Source organism: Girardinichthys multiradiatus, chromosome 18 (genome assembly GCF_021462225.1).
Source record: "Girardinichthys multiradiatus isolate DD_20200921_A chromosome 18, DD_fGirMul_XY1, whole genome shotgun sequence".
NCBI lineage: Eukaryota > Metazoa > Chordata > Actinopteri > Cyprinodontiformes > Goodeidae > Girardinichthys > Girardinichthys multiradiatus.
The window spans coordinates 31,395,186-31,412,506 of NC_061810.1; the positions used below are offsets into that span (position 1 = coordinate 31,395,186).

At 41.7% G+C, this 17,321-nt stretch overlaps 1 protein-coding gene across 2 annotated transcripts in view; it reads right to left on the reverse strand.

Annotated features, from left to right (window-relative positions):
• The window catches only part of LOC124883775 (SR-related and CTD-associated factor 4-like), a 46,445-nt gene that overhangs the window by 24,952 nt on the left and 4,172 nt on the right, over positions 1-17,321 (reverse strand). For both annotated transcript variants that reach the window (XM_047391099.1, XM_047391100.1), the window contains exons 9-15: positions 15,012-15,105; positions 14,755-14,838; positions 14,493-14,572; positions 2,433-2,617; positions 494-594; positions 281-394; positions 32-188 (exon numbers count right to left, since the gene is read on the reverse strand). In XM_047391099.1, the coding sequence (XP_047247055.1) occupies positions 32-188; positions 281-394; positions 494-594; positions 2,433-2,617; positions 14,493-14,572; positions 14,755-14,838; positions 15,012-15,105 (815 nt within the window). The remainder of the gene's footprint in view (positions 1-31; positions 189-280; positions 395-493; positions 595-2,432; positions 2,618-14,492; positions 14,573-14,754; positions 14,839-15,011; positions 15,106-17,321) is intronic.

Here is a 17,321-nt window from a genome sequence, read left to right on the forward strand (position 1 = left end):
AGCTACTGATGTAGAAAAACATGCATTTAACCTGGTTTTAGTGTCTCTGGATCCAGCATGCCACCCTCCTGATAGCTCTCCAACTCCTCAACTTTGACTTTGCTCCAAGGAATGTAAGTAACTCCCTGGTCCACCTCCCAGAACTTTTTGTGTGCTGGCTTTATACCTTTGTTTAAAGCCCAAGCAATCTGAGAGAGAATTAAATAAGGTGCAGTGATCCTGTTATACAAAGAAAACTAAAATTTAAAGGACAACAAATATAAATGAGTAAAGGACCTACCTTGGTAGGTTTCTGGTTGACTTTGTATGACCCTCTACTCAGTTTTTTTAAGGCTGTATAAGCATCTTGTCGGTGAACCATAACAATATAGGCACAACCTCTTGGAGGAATCATCTGAACACAAAGTTAGGGGTTCAAAGTGAAAAAAAAGTTAACATGAACTGTTAGCCATAGATGTAAGAAGTATGTATGACACAAACTGTCCAAACTCACATTGATGGACTCAATCTGACCAAACTCTTCCAAAAGAGACATTACATCAGACTGCTGGGTTTTCTTGTCAAGCTGCCCAACCCAAAGTGTGGTACTGCAAACTAGAAGCAAAAGAGAATTGATCAACTTTAAGTGGAATGTAGGTTTTGGTCGAAGGTTTTTACAGTGATGCAACTTTACAAATGTCCTTTTAGTAGTGAGCTTTTACATTTTTTTCCAGATCATTGTGGAGTATGATCTGATGTATATTAGGTCTTTGCCAAGAGCTTTAAAAAGCTTAACGGTTTGCCTTGTTCAGACGATAAAACAGTTACATGATTTGTTTTACCTAGGCAAAAAATGACCACAGAACCTAATCATGTATATTTCAGTATATGATTAGTACAAGTGAAGCTTTGTATGAGTACAGCTGAAAATTCAACTATCACTCTTAAATCTTACTAATGGCCTCAAAAGAGAAAGATGTGCTTCAAACACCAATGACAACTAATTCCAAAGAGAAGTGTGCAGTCGACAAATCTTTGCAGCAGATGGCTCAACATCAAGATGATTCGTGCATCTGAAAAGAGCTGTGTTCTAGAACACCAAGAACTTCGCAGTGAGAGGTCCAATTAGAGCCAGGAAGGTTTTACCAGAACCAAGAAGCTCAATGCAAGTGCCAGGAACGTCTTCTTCTAAAGAGAGCACTACAGTTTCCCACTAGTACAGACCCGACAATGGCCAAGTTGGTGTGAACTGCGCTTAGAGTGAGGAAAACACTTTTGGACAATGGCCTTCTGACAAGAAGAGCAGAAAGAAAAAAGCAACAGCTTCCTACAATCCAGACACAATTTGGTGATAAACTATGCCCTTTTCAAAATGATTAAGCACTTTGTCAAAATGCACACATGGAAAAGCAGTTCAAAGATCATGACACAAAAACAGGATCTGCAGCCAGGAAACGTTTCAGATTAGAGCTAAACTGAGAACATGTTCTCAAAAAGCAAGTGGACTAATTGTGATAAAGTTCAAGCCTTAATAAGACAAGAATACATCATCATAATTCAAGGGTCAGAATTATAAATATTAACCCTTTGGAACAATTTAATATATTTGCTAAATTGAAGCTTTTGAAACTTAAACTGTTTTAATTTATGTTGAGAATATCATAGAAACACAAACAGAAATTGGTAGGTTGTGGTTTATGGCTAATTTCCATGTATTTTCACGTGTTTTTCTGCTCTTCTGTTTTCATGGTTTCACACTATGTGTATTATATTGAGGATCAATAGAAAATTTCCTGAAAGGTTCTGCAGCCCATTTGTGAGAAGGCCCGGGTGATTTTATTTATAAATTTAATTCACCTATTGAAAAAAGATTGCTGAGTGAAATTAAATGAAATGTTAAGATAAAAGTATATTTTTTTGTATTTAAACATCAGTATTTTCTTAACAAATTGTCGTTTTTGGGAAAAAAAGACCCTTCGAAGTGAAATGTACATGTGTTACTAAATGTTGCAATGGAATTTGGTGCAATTTGACAGAGACTTGTATTTCATTGTATAATTAATGTAATAAATGTTGTGCAAAAGGAGGTGAATTCTCAGTCGCAGTTTTTTTTATAGCAGGAACAGCTGAAAGAGACTAGAAAATACTGAATGTATTACACACATATGTCAAGTGAACAGTGAAACAGAAATAATCCTCTGCTTATCTTTTTTATGCATATACCATTTCACTCATAAAATCATGAGACATATTTGGCACCATGACACTTATGGCAAAATAATTTTTAACCAGACCCAACTGATATGAATAGAATAATGAATAATTGATAACACCTTTTAAATTGAAAAGTGAGCTTTTATTTTCAATGCTTTTAATAATAATACTATAACTAATTGTGAATCAATGCTGTATAGTTTTTATTACTCATTACTTATTTCTTTATTGGCACATACCGCTGAGAGTTTGGCTCTTCATGCTGGGAAGACCTTTCTGTCTGCGTTCTCTGTCCTTCTCTCTTTCACTCCTATCCTCTGAACTCATGTGAGGTCTCCAGCGCCGTTCTCTGGAGCGAGAGCGTCGGTGCCTTGACCACCTGGAGCGAGATGAAGATCTCGATCTCGATCTTCTCCTTGGAGATCTGAAGTACAAACCAATGACAGTTGAAATGCAACAGAAATAGCCATTTCTCACATGAAAATGACCCATTTTATCATGATCTCAACGCTGGCAAGAGAACAAACCATAAGAGCTCAGTTATTACTGATGTAGAATCTAATATATTAATCAGAAAATTAAATGATGACTCAACAGTTAAAAAGACTTGGCTGTGTGTTAGGAAGCCCCTTCAGAAATCATTACAGATGTTGGGGGACAGATAGATGCGCTCAAAGCTAAGATGAGCTCTGATGAAACTCAAGGCATTACATGAGGACTGCAACGAAAAGCGGAAGGTGTGTAAAGGAGCAGTATCAAAGATCCTTACTCCCAGCAGCCATCAGACCGCAACACCAGATAGTAATGCTCCTAAAAGACCACGGCAGGGTGCAATACTTCACTGCAAGCCTAGTCATATGATTACAGGTGATGGCCTATTTGCAATTTCTTCAGTGCAGGTCTATAAAATGCCTTTACCTTTTCTCAGTCACTGGATATTATTCCTGATTTTGTATCTCTTACTTGCATGCAGCTACCACAGGATATATATGCTACGGTTAAATAATCAATCAGCACATGTTTATTAATGACTTATGTCCTATATTTATATTTTTAGTAGCGATTCACAGAGAAATTGACTAGAATAGGACAGTTTTCAGTTTGATTGTCCTTGACCAATGACCACCTAGTCGGAAACTCTAGAGTCCAATCTTTTTACGACTGGTGAAGGTGAATAAATTACTACTTCAGGACTTCAGCGTGTGGAGGTAGTGACTGTGAGAATAGACTCAAAGTTAATGATTTAGCTGGCATATGCCCGTTTCCAGGTGGTTTTTTTGTTTACTACAGGGCAATGAAGCTCACTCAATCCAAAACCAAAAAGACCCTCCGGGTTAAACCCCAATAGACCGAGAAGTCTGTGCATATTATCTACAGAGCAAACCAAAAAAGTATCAAAGTCAATTATTTTTATTTTTTTAGCATATCTGTGAAAAATGTTCATAGCTAGCAAACTACAAATTTAATTGGCCCATATTTTATTAACCATCAAAAACACGTCTAAATAACCCAGCACTTCCTAACAAGGATGATTGTCAGGAAGTGTACCGACTGAGCATCTACTAATAAGGAGTCACTCTGATATGGAGAAGTTTATTACATGAAAGACTAATCAGATATCTAGGAAACCTGGCACACGCCTGTACGCGGCTAAAATTAGGCTGCGTCTTCAATACGGTAATAACGGACGGAACTACGCCGGGCTTATTAATAAAATGGTGGAAAAGACCTTGATCTGACCATTAAACTTTGAAGAAGAAAAAAAAAAAAAAAAAAGAAAATCTGCAAAAATCACTAGATTGTCCGAATGAACTCAATTCTTCTGACTATCTGAACATTTGGCACCCTTTAACTTCTTCCTCCATCTTAAAGTCTGTGATTCTACTTTTTCAGAGGTATGTGATTTTTCCAAGATCTTTATATGCATAAGCATTATAATAGATTGGTCATTTGTGGCCATTTGTTTCTTTCAGAAAATCCTTGATCAACAGGAGTCCTAAAACTCGAGCTTGAACTAGATGCGTATTTGGTAATTTAGGAACATTTAGAAAATTTCTGGACACTATGTATTTTTAGTGAATTCAATAAATTTGCTGCACAGTGTCAAAATGGCCGTTAGCATTCATTGCAGTCTTTGATTCAGGGGCGTGGAAATTGTATAGATAGATGAACCACTCAATTTCTGAGACTGAGAATAGTTGAGAATGTTTAGAATAATTGTTAAATTTTTGTGATTTTTCAAATCTAAGAATAGGGGAAATTGTTTCTTACTCTTTATTCTCTTTTCTGTTGGAAAAACCAAAGGATTTTTAAAACATAAAAAAAATACAACACAACCAGAACTTTTACGTTAAAATTGCATTTTTGCTCTACATTACCTGTTCAACCCCAATTACTAAAAGTTTTCTTTTTTTTGATTGTTGCATTTGGATTGTGACACAGAAGTGGCAGTTCTGAAACATGTGGAGGTCATTGGTGGTAATGCAACTGATCTTGATCTCACACACATTACTAGGGGTTAATTTCACCAGGACCACGAATGTCCTAATAGATCTAAACAGTATGCCATTATTAGTATTGCTGCCATCACGACAAATGCTGTTAAAAATGATGAACCTGGTTAACAGAGGATATGGATACTTTTGCTTCACGTATTTCAAATGTTGCTACAAACACTGCCTTTTTTGGGTAAAGTCATTAAACTGGACTGAACAAAGTTGAAGTCATTGCCTTTATTTATAAATGTGACCTGACCATGTTGAACAGAAAAACAAGCCCATGAAATGTATACCAAAAAAAACGCCAGACAAAGCTGAAGGACAAGGAACACAGACATATCAAGAAAGCACCTGTAGATACTCTAACTGGGCCTAGGTGAAGACATGAAGGATTTCATTCCCAACTCAGTCCAATAAGAAAAAATAATAATAATAAGATTGTGATTACATTTGTGGCTGGAGTATCTATCAAACTAAGAAATATATCTTCCAAGCATAATATTCATAGCATTTTAAACCCAATAACACACAGTGCTGTCTTTAAAAATGGCCATAATTCCAATTCATAACTCATTTCATGCAAAAAATTCAATACACTTAAAAAGTAACCACTCCTAAGGCAGAAATTGTACCTTTAATTAACCACATTTACATTAAAGATTTTGATCCAACAATTACTAAAGTTACACCTATGTACTACAGCTACCATGACAGCATCTTTATAAGCATCTTTAGAAAACAAATGTCTGAAGGTTTTCCAAAATTTAGACTTTACATCTCCAGGTTTTAAGACTCATTTACATGTGAGCTTAGCTTGCATAAATGGAGCCACTCACAAAAGCATTAACGCACAAAACTGGATATTTGCTTGGTGTTTTTATACTGTTTAATTTGTACTGTATTGCACCGACTACGCCAAAACAAATTCCTTGTATGTCCAAAAACGTACTTGGCAATAAAGCTTTTCTGATTCTGATTCTGATTATATGTCCCACCACCATTTTGGATTCATCATAGAAGCATTTTCTTTAATTACTTTAGGCCAAACATGACAAAGTCAGTATACATTCAACCTGTACTGAGCCAAACTAAACACATCTCCTTTAATTAAATACAACAATACAAAAAACACACTTTTCAGATTCAGATCTTTATAGATTCAAGCAATAATGTTCCACATTTAGAAGACCTATTTTTTTTTTTTTTTCCTTAAAAGAAACAAGGTCTTTATAGTTCTACATAAAAGTTCCAGTTCTTTGTGTTGAGTTGTGTTGTGTCTGAAAGTACATTGTATTTAGTTCAACTTGCATAAAAGGAGCACCCTACAGCAGACTTTTTAGAGTTTCAGTTGAAACATACAGAACTGACTGGAGATTTGGTTGGAGTTTTTTAATGAATAAAGCAGTATAAACAGGAATAGTTATTGCCTGGATAGATACATTATACAACAATATGACCACTTGAAAACGGTCAATGTGGGTGTTTAGAAATTTTTAAACAAGACCTTTTATTTGAGAATAAAATAAGTTTAAATAACTTTGGGGTTGTTTTGATACTTTGACAAACTAGTGTACTAGCTGTACCTGAATGCAGCATTTGCAACTGTTGGGAGAAATCCCCTCCGATCAAGATTTCTATTGCACAGGGCGGAAACCTCAATAGTGTTTACTCTTCACTAATAAACATGTTTAGGGGCAAAGCCTACTGTACTACTGCAACGGTGTATATAAATACATTAACCGGCCACTTTATTACACCTATCCAACTGCTCATTAACGCGAATTTCTAATCAGCCAATCACATGGCAGCAACTCAATGCATTTAGGCATGTAGACATGGTCAAGACGAACTGCTGCAGTTCAAACGGAGCATCAGAATGGGGAAGAAAGGTGATTTAAGTGACTTTGAACATGGCATGGTTGTTGGTGCCAGACTGGCTGGTATGAGTATTTCAGAAACTGCTGATCTACCGGGATTGTCTCTAGTGTTTATAGAGAATGGTCCAAAAAAGAGAAAATATCCAATGAGCAGCAGTTCTGTGGGCGCAAATGCCTTGTTGATGCCAGAGGTCAGAGGAGAATGGCCGGACTGGTTCGAGCTGATAGAAAGGCAACAGTAACTCAAATAACCACTCGTTACAACCAAGGCATGCAGAAAAGCATCTCTGAACACACAACACATCGAACCTTGAGGCGGATGGACTACAGCAGCAGACCACACTGGGTGTCACTCCTGTCAGCTTTGAACAGGAAACTGAGGCTACAATTCGCACAGGCTCACCAAAATTGGACAATAGAAGATTGGAAAAACGTTGATTTCTGCATTTGGATGGTAGGGTCAGAATTTGGCATCAACAACATGAAAGCATGGATCCATCCTGCCTTGTATCAACGGTTCAGGCTGGTGGTGGTGGTGTAATGGTGTGGGGGATATTTTCTTGGCACAGTTTGGGCCCCTTAGTACCAATTGAGCATCATGTCAACACCACCGCCTACCTGAGTATTGTTGCTGACCATGTCCATCCCTTTATGACCACAGTGTACCCATCTTCTGATGGTTACTTCCAGCAGGATAACGCGCCATGTCATAAAGCACAAAAAATCTCAGACTGGTTTCTTGAACATGACAATGAGCTCGCTGGACTCGAATGGCCTCCACAGTCACTGGATCTCAATCCAATAGAGCACCTTTGGAATGTGAGATTCGCATCATGGATGTGCAGCTGACAAATCTGCAGCATGTGTGATGCTATCATGTCAATATGGACCAAACTCTCTGAGGAAAGTTTCCAGTACCTAGTTTAATCTATGCCACGAAGGATTAAGGCAGTTCTGAAGGCAAAAGAGGGTCCAACCCGGTACTAGCAAGGTGTACCTAATAAAGTAGCCGGTGAGTGTATATAAGTATGTAAATTAAGATCGCTTGAATATAACGCCACCAACAGTCCCACAATACATAGCATCATAATAAACAGCCCTCAGCCTGACAATGGAAGCTTTAAATATTTCTCCTAGTTGAGATGTTAGTAGGTTGTCCCGGTAAGGCAGAGCTCATGACATCTTGAAATGTTTACCCAAAGTTGACTTATCAGTAGCTTCTCTGTTTGTGCTAATTATTCAGTGCTACCACTGAGCAATAATTTACTTAATCTAACATGGCATTAAAGTTAAAACAAACACCTAATGAATGAAGTTCAGTAATTAATCCCATGATCACCTGCAATCTGCACGAAACAAAAACGTACTTGTCGTCTTTTGCTTTATCCGGGACCGGGTTGCGGGGGCAGCAGAGACACTCAGACGTCCCTCTCCCCAGAGACCTCCTCCAGCTCCTCCGGGGGAAGCCCAAGGTGTTCCCAGCGGCCTCCTTCCGGTAGGACGTGCCTGGAACACCTCCCGAGGAAGGCGTCCAGGAGGCATCCGATATAGATGCCCGAGGCACCTCAACTGGCTCCTCTCGATGTGGAGGAGCAGCGGCTCTACTCTGAGCCCTTCCCGGATGTACAGAGACCGGATGGCCCCTAATAAAGGGCCCCCGATTCCATACTCCTGGAGCACCCCCACAGGGCAATATGATGGACACAGTCGAATGCCTTGTCCAGGTCCACAAAACACATGTAGACCAGTTGGGCAAACTCCCATGAACCCTCGAGTACCCTGTAGAGGGTATAGAGCTGGTCCAGTGTTCCACGGCCGGGACGAAAACCACACTGCTCCTCCTGAAGCCGAGGTTCAACTATCAGCCAGAATCTCCTCTCCAATACCCTGGCAAAGGCCTTACCAGGGAGGCTGAGGAGTGTGATCCCCTGTAGTTGGAACACACCCTCCGGTCACCCTTCTTACGAAGGGGGACCACCATCCCAGTCTGCCAGTCCAGAGGCATTGTCCCCGACCGCCACGCAATGTTGAAGAGGCGTGTCAACCATGACAGCCCTACAACATCCAGAGACTTGAGATACTCAGGGCGGATCTCATCCACACCCGAAGCCCAGCCAACGCGGAGCTTTTTAACAACCTGGGTGACTTCAGCCTGGGTGATAGAGTCTAACCCCGAGTCCCCAGCCTCTGTTTTTACCAGGGAATGCGTAACGGCAGGATTGAGGAAATCCTCGAAGTACTCCTTCCACCACCGGACAATGTCCCCAGTCGAGGTCAGCAGCTCCCCACCTCCACTGTAAACAGTGGGCATGGAAGTCCCCCAGCAGAATAATGGAGTCCCCGGGAGGGGCACTATCCAGCCAAGAAGGCCGGGTACTCCGCACTACTGCCCTACTACTGTAGGCCGAAACGACAGTCAAGAGACCTGTCCCCAACCCGAAGACGCAGGGATGCGACCCTCTCATCCACTGGGGTAAACCCCAACACGAGACGGCTGAGCTGGGGGCAACTAGCAAACCCACCCCAGCCCGCCGCCTCTCCCCGTGGGTCACTCCAGAGTAGAAGAGAGTCCAGCCCCTCTCAAGGAGATGGGTTCCAGAGCCCACGCTGTGCGTGGAGGTGAAACCGACTATTTCTAGTCAATTTCTCCCTACCTCCCGTACAAGCTCAGGCTCCTTCCCCCCCAGTGAGGTAACATTCCACGTCCCTAGAGCCAGCCTGAGCATCCTGGGATTGGGCCGCCGAGGTCTCCACCTTCGTCTGTTGCCCAATTCTCAAAAATGTCATTCACCAAAACTATTTTGCAACTGCACTAGTAGTATTATTAAATGTAATGATAACGTACACTATAAGTTATATGTTTGAAACCTGGTCTAACATGTCATGCTCTGGCATTGGGGAACAGAAAATTAACATACAATGTACTTGATGTTGTCCAAAAAATTTCTTAAGAGGAAAATCTGGATCAAATTTACAACACTTTTAAATGTGATGATAGAACTAGAGGTAAGAGGAATGTCTTTTGAAGAATTACTGCTGCCAATACAAACTCACTGGGTTATCCACCTCTCCTTCATTTTACTCCTTCATTCCTCATGCAACTACGACATTCAACCCTCTCTACAAATCACTACATCGTGCTTCACAAAACTTTTCACATCTACATTACACTCAAAAACAACTTTATCAACCTCCCAGCCAACCCCCAATGATCACCCTTCCTTTCCCTGACCTGACTTGACCAATGTGATGGTTTTTCTATATACATGAGTACATTTGTTCTTTATCAAACCATTTGTAAATTACTCTATTGTTGTTGGACTGTTTTACCAAAATTCCATTCAGTGTTCCAAATGCTTGCACAATTTCGCAATTGCGGTGTTTTCATTTAATAAGAAATACAAATAAAATTACACGTGAATGAGTTAGTTCCTCCTACTACTTCCAGTCGTGTTCTTCATCTTTTTTGCCAGTAGCACCATACGGTTGTTGATCACGTGACTCGTGTGATGCGAAAAAGTTGTTTCCATCGCAGTTTTGCGAAATACACTAATTTCAATATGGCCAAAAAAACCACCTCTTCCTAGCACAAGAACTTTTTATAGAAAAACGGGAGTTTTTTTTATAAATTGCCGCGTTTCCATTAAGCGTTTTTTTTTCTCGTAATTACAAATTTCGTAAAGAGACTGCTTTTTCTGGCCAACATTGGTTAGCACATCCAGAGAAACAATATGTTAGCAACTAGTGACTTCTGTGTCGATCCATACCGTTGTATCCTCAGCATGAACTGAACGTAAGACAAACATAAGACAGTCATGACTTAAGGTGGGAAAGCTAATCCGCAGCCAATCAGCAGCAGGTGTTAGGTTTCAACAGGTAAGGAAGGGAGAGAGGAATGGGATGGAGGGGCAAATACAGCGAGCGCAATACAAAGCAAATAAACTGGAAGAGCTGTGGGAAAAGTGTTGGTGTTAAAACACCCACATCCCCAACGGTTGTGACACCCATGGAGTCTTTTGATTTATGAGTCTATGCCCATCCATACAGTAACATGAAAACAATCAAACAAAAAACCAACTTCAATAACTACAAACTACTTACTTACTGCAAATAGGGGTATTGAAGAAAAATTTATATCTAGATGAGATCTGCAGCTAGCGATTACTGCGAATGAGAAATACAACATCTAAGGAGCGACCGCGCCTTCAAAAAGTGCTATGGCGGGGACAAACCAGTTCTGTTAAAATTTCTGAAATAATGCGCGCCCAAATACTGTTTTTAGCTGGGGGGGGGGGGGGGGGGGGGGGGGGGGGCAGATATGCACAACCCAGTTTCTGTAAAACTGTGGTTACAGTTACAGTTACAGTGTAGTTACCCTCACTCAGCGGCTGTCTCTAGAGTAAGTACTTTTGCCTGAGGCAACAGTTATTTTATTAAGCAATAGATAGCACTGCAGATAAAATCTAAGTATCCAACAACAGGCAGCAGAAGAGGAGAAAATACAGGTCAAATTATTTAAATATAGTAAAAGAATTCACTCAAATACTTCCGAGTACCCCGATTACTAAAATTCCTAAAGGCAAATTATCTGCTTCAGCAAATACTTTAAACTTTCCGGAAAAGAAAGCACTGTGAAGTGCGTGCATTGCAAACCTAAATTAGCATTCCATAATACATATAAACATATTTTTCTGCCACTCGACATTCTGTGATTGTGCATTAACTTTTTCACAATATTCAAAATTTCTGAGACATGGAATTTTGAGCTTTCATCATCTCCCATAATCAAAATAATTTTGTTAATGCTGTCTGTGGTTGAGAGATGGTAAACAATCAACTGATGATACATAAGCAACAGTAACACCAAATTATAGGTAATTTTAAACATTTGTATTCTGTTCAGCTTCAGAGCATAGCAGATTAGAGCAGACGGTACTCGTAACGTCAAAATATAATTTAGAATGTTTCAAGTTAAAGCAGTGTTGAAGAAAAATTTGGACCATAGATTTAGTCGTTTGATTCTGTTTCAATTATTGCTGTTTCTTTTTGGTGTAAAAAAACAGACAAAAAAACATCTAATGATTTAGGCCTCACATGGCACAACTAAGGAGTGGCTACAACAGGAACATAGCTATTCCAAAAGACGAGGAGCCCTAAGAACCATGAACAGGTAAAATATTAATTTTAAATAGATTTGATCCTGCACTGCCAATAAATAAATTAGCCACTGCACTTAACTTTTTGAGTCAGGCACTGCAGTCAAGCTTGCCGATGTTGCACCTGCTTCGACAGTGAGCTGTAGCACACACTGTCCAAAATCTCCAATAAATGTGCGATTCTAACATACTTTCAACATTGCTAGTAAAAGTTATTAAACCAAGTGTCGGGTGACTGACTTTTTCTAAAGGCTAAAAATCAAACAAGGCTCGATAACGACTCATCTTTCAATGGGATGAATTTCAGGTGCCGGACCAGAATCTTTTACACTGGTCCATTACGTCCTCGCCTCTTCAAAGTCACAGGTAGACCTGTGACTCTTGTTTTTCTTTTACAGGTATGTTCTATTTTTTGTCGGTTTGCTATGTGTCAGTTTAATTTTACATTTTCTTTATGCTTTTTTGGAAATTGTTATGCTGCCTTTCATTTGTATGTGGAATCTTTTAACTTTAAGGGAAATAACTAGGTATGCAAACATGCTCAAGGTACAGCCCTGAGGTAACATAGCCCTGAGTGTGCAACATAGAGATACACAGCCAAAGTGGGCGTGTGTTTCTGCACAATTGCAAAAAGCATTAATTGGACACACTTGGCTATCACTTGCACACTTCTAACCAAAGACATAACTTACCAAACACCTACTTTTTCCTTTACATTCAGCGACACTGAAACATCCAAGGGTCATAATGCAGTGCATCTTAAAATCAACCTTACAGGAAATTTTTCATTTTTGGATCCAAGCAGCCATTTTTAGGTTTGACACATGTAAAATTAACTCCTAGGGATTTTAAGGAATCTGCTTCAAATTTGCACTATATACTTCTGAAGTTATCAAAAGGAGGACTTTTCGTGCAGGTCTAGGGGGCGCGGCTCATACATAAAAAGTTGCAAAAACATTAAATATCGATCTGCATTCAGTCTTCCACAATATTGACTGCTCATATTACCTGAACCCCACCCCATGAGAAGGAAGTCAATTTTTTTTTACCAGTGCCTGTAACTCTCTGGCCCTCTTGACCCACTCCACTTCAAGTTGTGACAGAGGGGAGATAACTAGTTGGTCTTACAGTTCTCAGAACTGAAGAAGCCTTTTGTATTAGGTAAAATGTTTTCAAGAAACGAGAAAAAGTCCAGTTGACTTCTATTTAAACACTTAAGATTGTCCTGTCCTCGATGACTAAGAATCTACATCAGTGTGTTAAAATTATGTTGCACTTTCTTTATCTCCAATAGGCTTAAAAAACCCAAATTGTAGGTCCAGACTCACAGTAGATTGTCAGATTTCAGTAATATATTAAAATGTTATGCATATATGCATACAAGCCAGCTCTCCCAACTATCACTAATGTTATTACAATGCGTGGGGCAGGGACTCTGCTGTGGAGATATTTAAACTCATCAACGATTCCCTTTGCAAAACACAGACTGAAATGGGAAAACAGTCAAAATCTGCATGAATTGGGAACACACTACAGCATAAGCAGTAGGTAAACTGTATGATGTACACAGAACCACTCTTAGCCAGACCAGTGAGACCTGAACTAATCATGGTTCCAACTGTTCCGATTAGAATGGTCAACTTTAACATAACCATACCTCTAAAAGCGCAGCTGCTTTATGCGTTGTGTTAGAGGATTGAAGAACCCTCATCTGTTTTACTCCACTGTGAAGCTTGTCTGCTTTTCTGAGGTAAACTGTTATCACAAGTGTTTAAGTTGCAGGAGCAAATTGTGGCCATTTAGGTCAAGCAGTCTTTGAGCTAACTTGCAGCTAAGCTCATCGATGAGCAGTTTCTAACAGAACTGGCCTTTCTCAGCTCTGTTTGGAAGACAGAATGAAATGAATGTCCAACTTCAGGGCAATAACCTGCATCTTCCTCAATAAAATCCACAATTATCTGCTTCTCTTGAAAACTAGATATGTGAAGCAAATACATTAAGACAATAAATATGGACCAATTTGAGAATCTTGGTGTATTTGTTGAGAAAAAGTCTTAAGGAGCACGGCTCTTGTCTAAGAATACTCTTTAAAAAGTACAATAGTACTCAGTATGACTGGGTGAGAGATCCTTTCGATGCAGCTCTACCTGTTTTGATTTAGCACTGTACTTAAGGCTGAAAGCACTGAACAGTTTATGGCATACAGACTGCCCCCTTAAACTGAAAATCTTTGGATGACTCACACTCAGATGCTACAACAGAAACATGACCTGATTCATTACAAAATGTGGCAGTAGAACCTGTAAGAGGTCCTCTAAAACATCTGGGCTTAACACTCAACTCAAAGGTCATTGCCTGCCAGCTTTTAAGTTAACGCTTTGCTGTACCAAAGCTTTTTATTATGGTCTACTTCACTGCTGACAGCTTGTAGATTACCACCTTCCTGTGTTGGCAGCAAAACGAAACACACACTTAACCAGTCAAACATTTGCACACCTTTTCATGTAACCATTTGTTGTTGCAAAAGGTAACTTTAAAAATGTTCTTAGTACAAATCTCAGCAGCTATCTGGAGCTAGAAAGCCATTTTCCTGCTTAATTACTGAGAACTGAACTGATAATACAAATGCATATTACTACAGGATTCAGTATATGTCACAACAAGACCACAGTTAGATAAAGTTGACCTTACAATTACCGCAAACTCTACTACAACATGCTGGAGATTGCTAACATTTTACAATTATAAGTGAAGAGGACAATCATTACCTAGAAGCAGATCTGGACCTCGCATTATAGCCTCTGGCTCTCCCATCCTGCCTCATGGAAGAATTTTCTCCTGAATTCTCCTATTACACAAAGAAAACAAATAAACCGTTTTTAGTACCTTTCCATGATTAAAAACAGGCTGATTATTACAAATGGCACTTAAGGATTGCAGTTCGTGAACATCTTTTCCAGAATTCATTAACAGTGGTATTGTATTACTTCAACTAAACACAACATCTTAAACACAAGTTGGCAAGCTTACCCATGACTGAGTGTCGGACTCTTTTACAGAATTAACTCCATCTGGTGTCAAATGTTGTTCAATATGGCTCACTCCTCCACTATGCTGACAGACAAAAAAAAAAACAAACAACCGCAGCTAAATTATCTAAAATACCCACAAACCTACAATGCTATTGCAAAATAGCACCATCTGCTTAGGGGAATAAACTATGAATCACACATATAGTTAATATTCTAAAAAGTATTAATCATATTTTGTGTTTTCAATAAATATACCTTTCCATCCCCAGTCCGTCCCAACACATCTGGATGAACATCTGTGTTTAGCATCTGAACAGGAAACTGGTTTAACAAATTTTCAGGTGTACCTCTGTCAGGACAAAAACACACATTAGAATCATACTAACGAGTATACCCACTAAGATGTAATGACTATCAATATCTCATTCAATTGTAAGAACATATTTTACTTGTGAACAGTGTGTTTAAAGTGATTTGGTGTAATCACTATTCATTCATTGTGATTGTTTGATAAGCTCCAAAACTATGCATAAAAACATAGCCATCAATCATAGACCAAAAAAAAAGCTCTCGTACTCGTCGTCTTCCACTTTATCCGGGACCGGGTCGCGGAGGCAGCAGACTCAGCAGAGACGCCCAGACGTCCCTCTCCCCAGGCATCTCCTCCAGCTCCTCCGGAGCCCAAGACGTTCCCAGGCCAGCCGAGAGACATAGTCCCTCCAGCGTGTCCTGGGCCGTCCCCTGGGACATGCCTGGAACACCTCCCGAGGAAGGCGTCCAGGAGAGCATCCGGTATAGATGCCTGAGCCACCTCAACTGGCTCCTCTCCATGTGGAGGAGCAGCGGCTCTACTCCCAACCCCTCCCGGATGGCCGAGCTCCTCTCCCTATCTCTAAGGGAGTGCCCGGCCACCCTACGGAGGAAGCTAATTTCAGCCGCTTGTATCCGGGATCTCGTTCTTTCGGTCATGACCCAACGTTCATGGCTATAGGTGAGGGTAGGAACGTAGACCGACCGGTAAATCGAGAGCTTCGCTTTTCAGCTCAGCTCTCTCTTCACCACAACGGACCGGCACATCGCCCCCATTACTGTGGCAGCCGCACCGATCCGTCTGTCGATCTCCCGCTCCATTCATCCCTCACTCGTGAACAAGACCCCGAGATACTTAAACTCCTCCACTTGAGGCAGGAACTCCCCTCCAACCTGAAGAAGACAAGCCAGAACCATGGCATAGGACTTGGAGGAGCTGATCTTCATCCCAGCCGCTTCACAATCGGCTGCGAACCGCCCCAGTGCATGCTGTAGGTCTTGGCTAGAGGAGGCCAGCAGGACCACGTCATCTGCAAAAAGAAGAGACGAAATCCTCTGGTCCTCAAACCAGACCCCCTCCGGCCCTTGGCTGCGCCTAGAAATCCTGTCCATAAAAGTTATGAACAGGACCGGTGACAAAGGGCAGCCCTGCCGGAGTCCAACATGCACTGGGAACAGGTCCGACTTAGTGCCGGCAATGCGGACCAAACTCCTGCTCCGCTCGTACAGAGACCGGATGGCCCCTAGTAAAGGGCCCCCGATTCCATACTCCTGGAGCACCCCCCACATGGCATCACGAGGGACACAGTCGAATGTCTTCTCCAGGTCCACAAAACACATGTGAACCGGTTGGGCAAACTCCCATGAACCCTCGAGCACCCTGTAGAGGGTATAGAGCTGGTCCAGTGTCCCACAGCCGGGACGAAAACCACACTGCTCCTCCTGAAGCTGAGGTTTGACTATTGGCCGGACTCTCCTCTCCAATACCCTGGCGTAGGCCTTACCAGGGAGGCTGAGGAGTGTGATCCCCCTGTAGTTGGAACACACCCTCCGGTCATCCTTCTTATGTAGAGGGACCACCACCCCAGTCTGCCAATCCAAAGGCACTGTCCCCGTCCGCCAAGCAATGTTGAAGAGGCGTGTCAACCATGACACCCCCACAACATCCAAAGACTTGAGGTACTCAGGGCGGATCTCATCCAACCCCAAAGCCCTGCCACCGCGGAGCTTTATAACCACCTCGGTGACTTCAGCCTGGGTGATGAAAGAGTCCAACCCCGAGTCCCCAGCCTCTGTTTCCACCAGGGAATGCGTGATGGCAGGATTGAGGAGATCCTCGAAGTATTCCTTCCACCGGCCAATAATGTCCCCAGTCGAGGTCAGTAGCCTCCCACCCCCACTGTAAACAGTGTTGGCGATATCTCTCAACCTCCCGCACCAGCTCAGGCTCCTTCCCCCCCAGCGAGGTGACATTCCACGTCCCTAGAGCCAGCCTAAGCACCCGGGGATCGGGCCACCGAGGTCTCCACCTTCGTCCGCCGCCCAATCCTCTTTGCACCAGTCCCTCACGGTTCCCCCAGCAGGTGGTGGGGCCAATGGGGGAGGGTCTCGCGTTTCTCGTTCGGGCTTGGCCCAGCCAGGTCCCGTGAGGGGCAACCCAGCAACCAGGCGCTCTCCGACGAGTCCCGACCCCAGGCCTAGCTCCAGGGTGGGACCCCGGCTCCGCCGTACCGGGCGACGTCACGTGCCTCGATT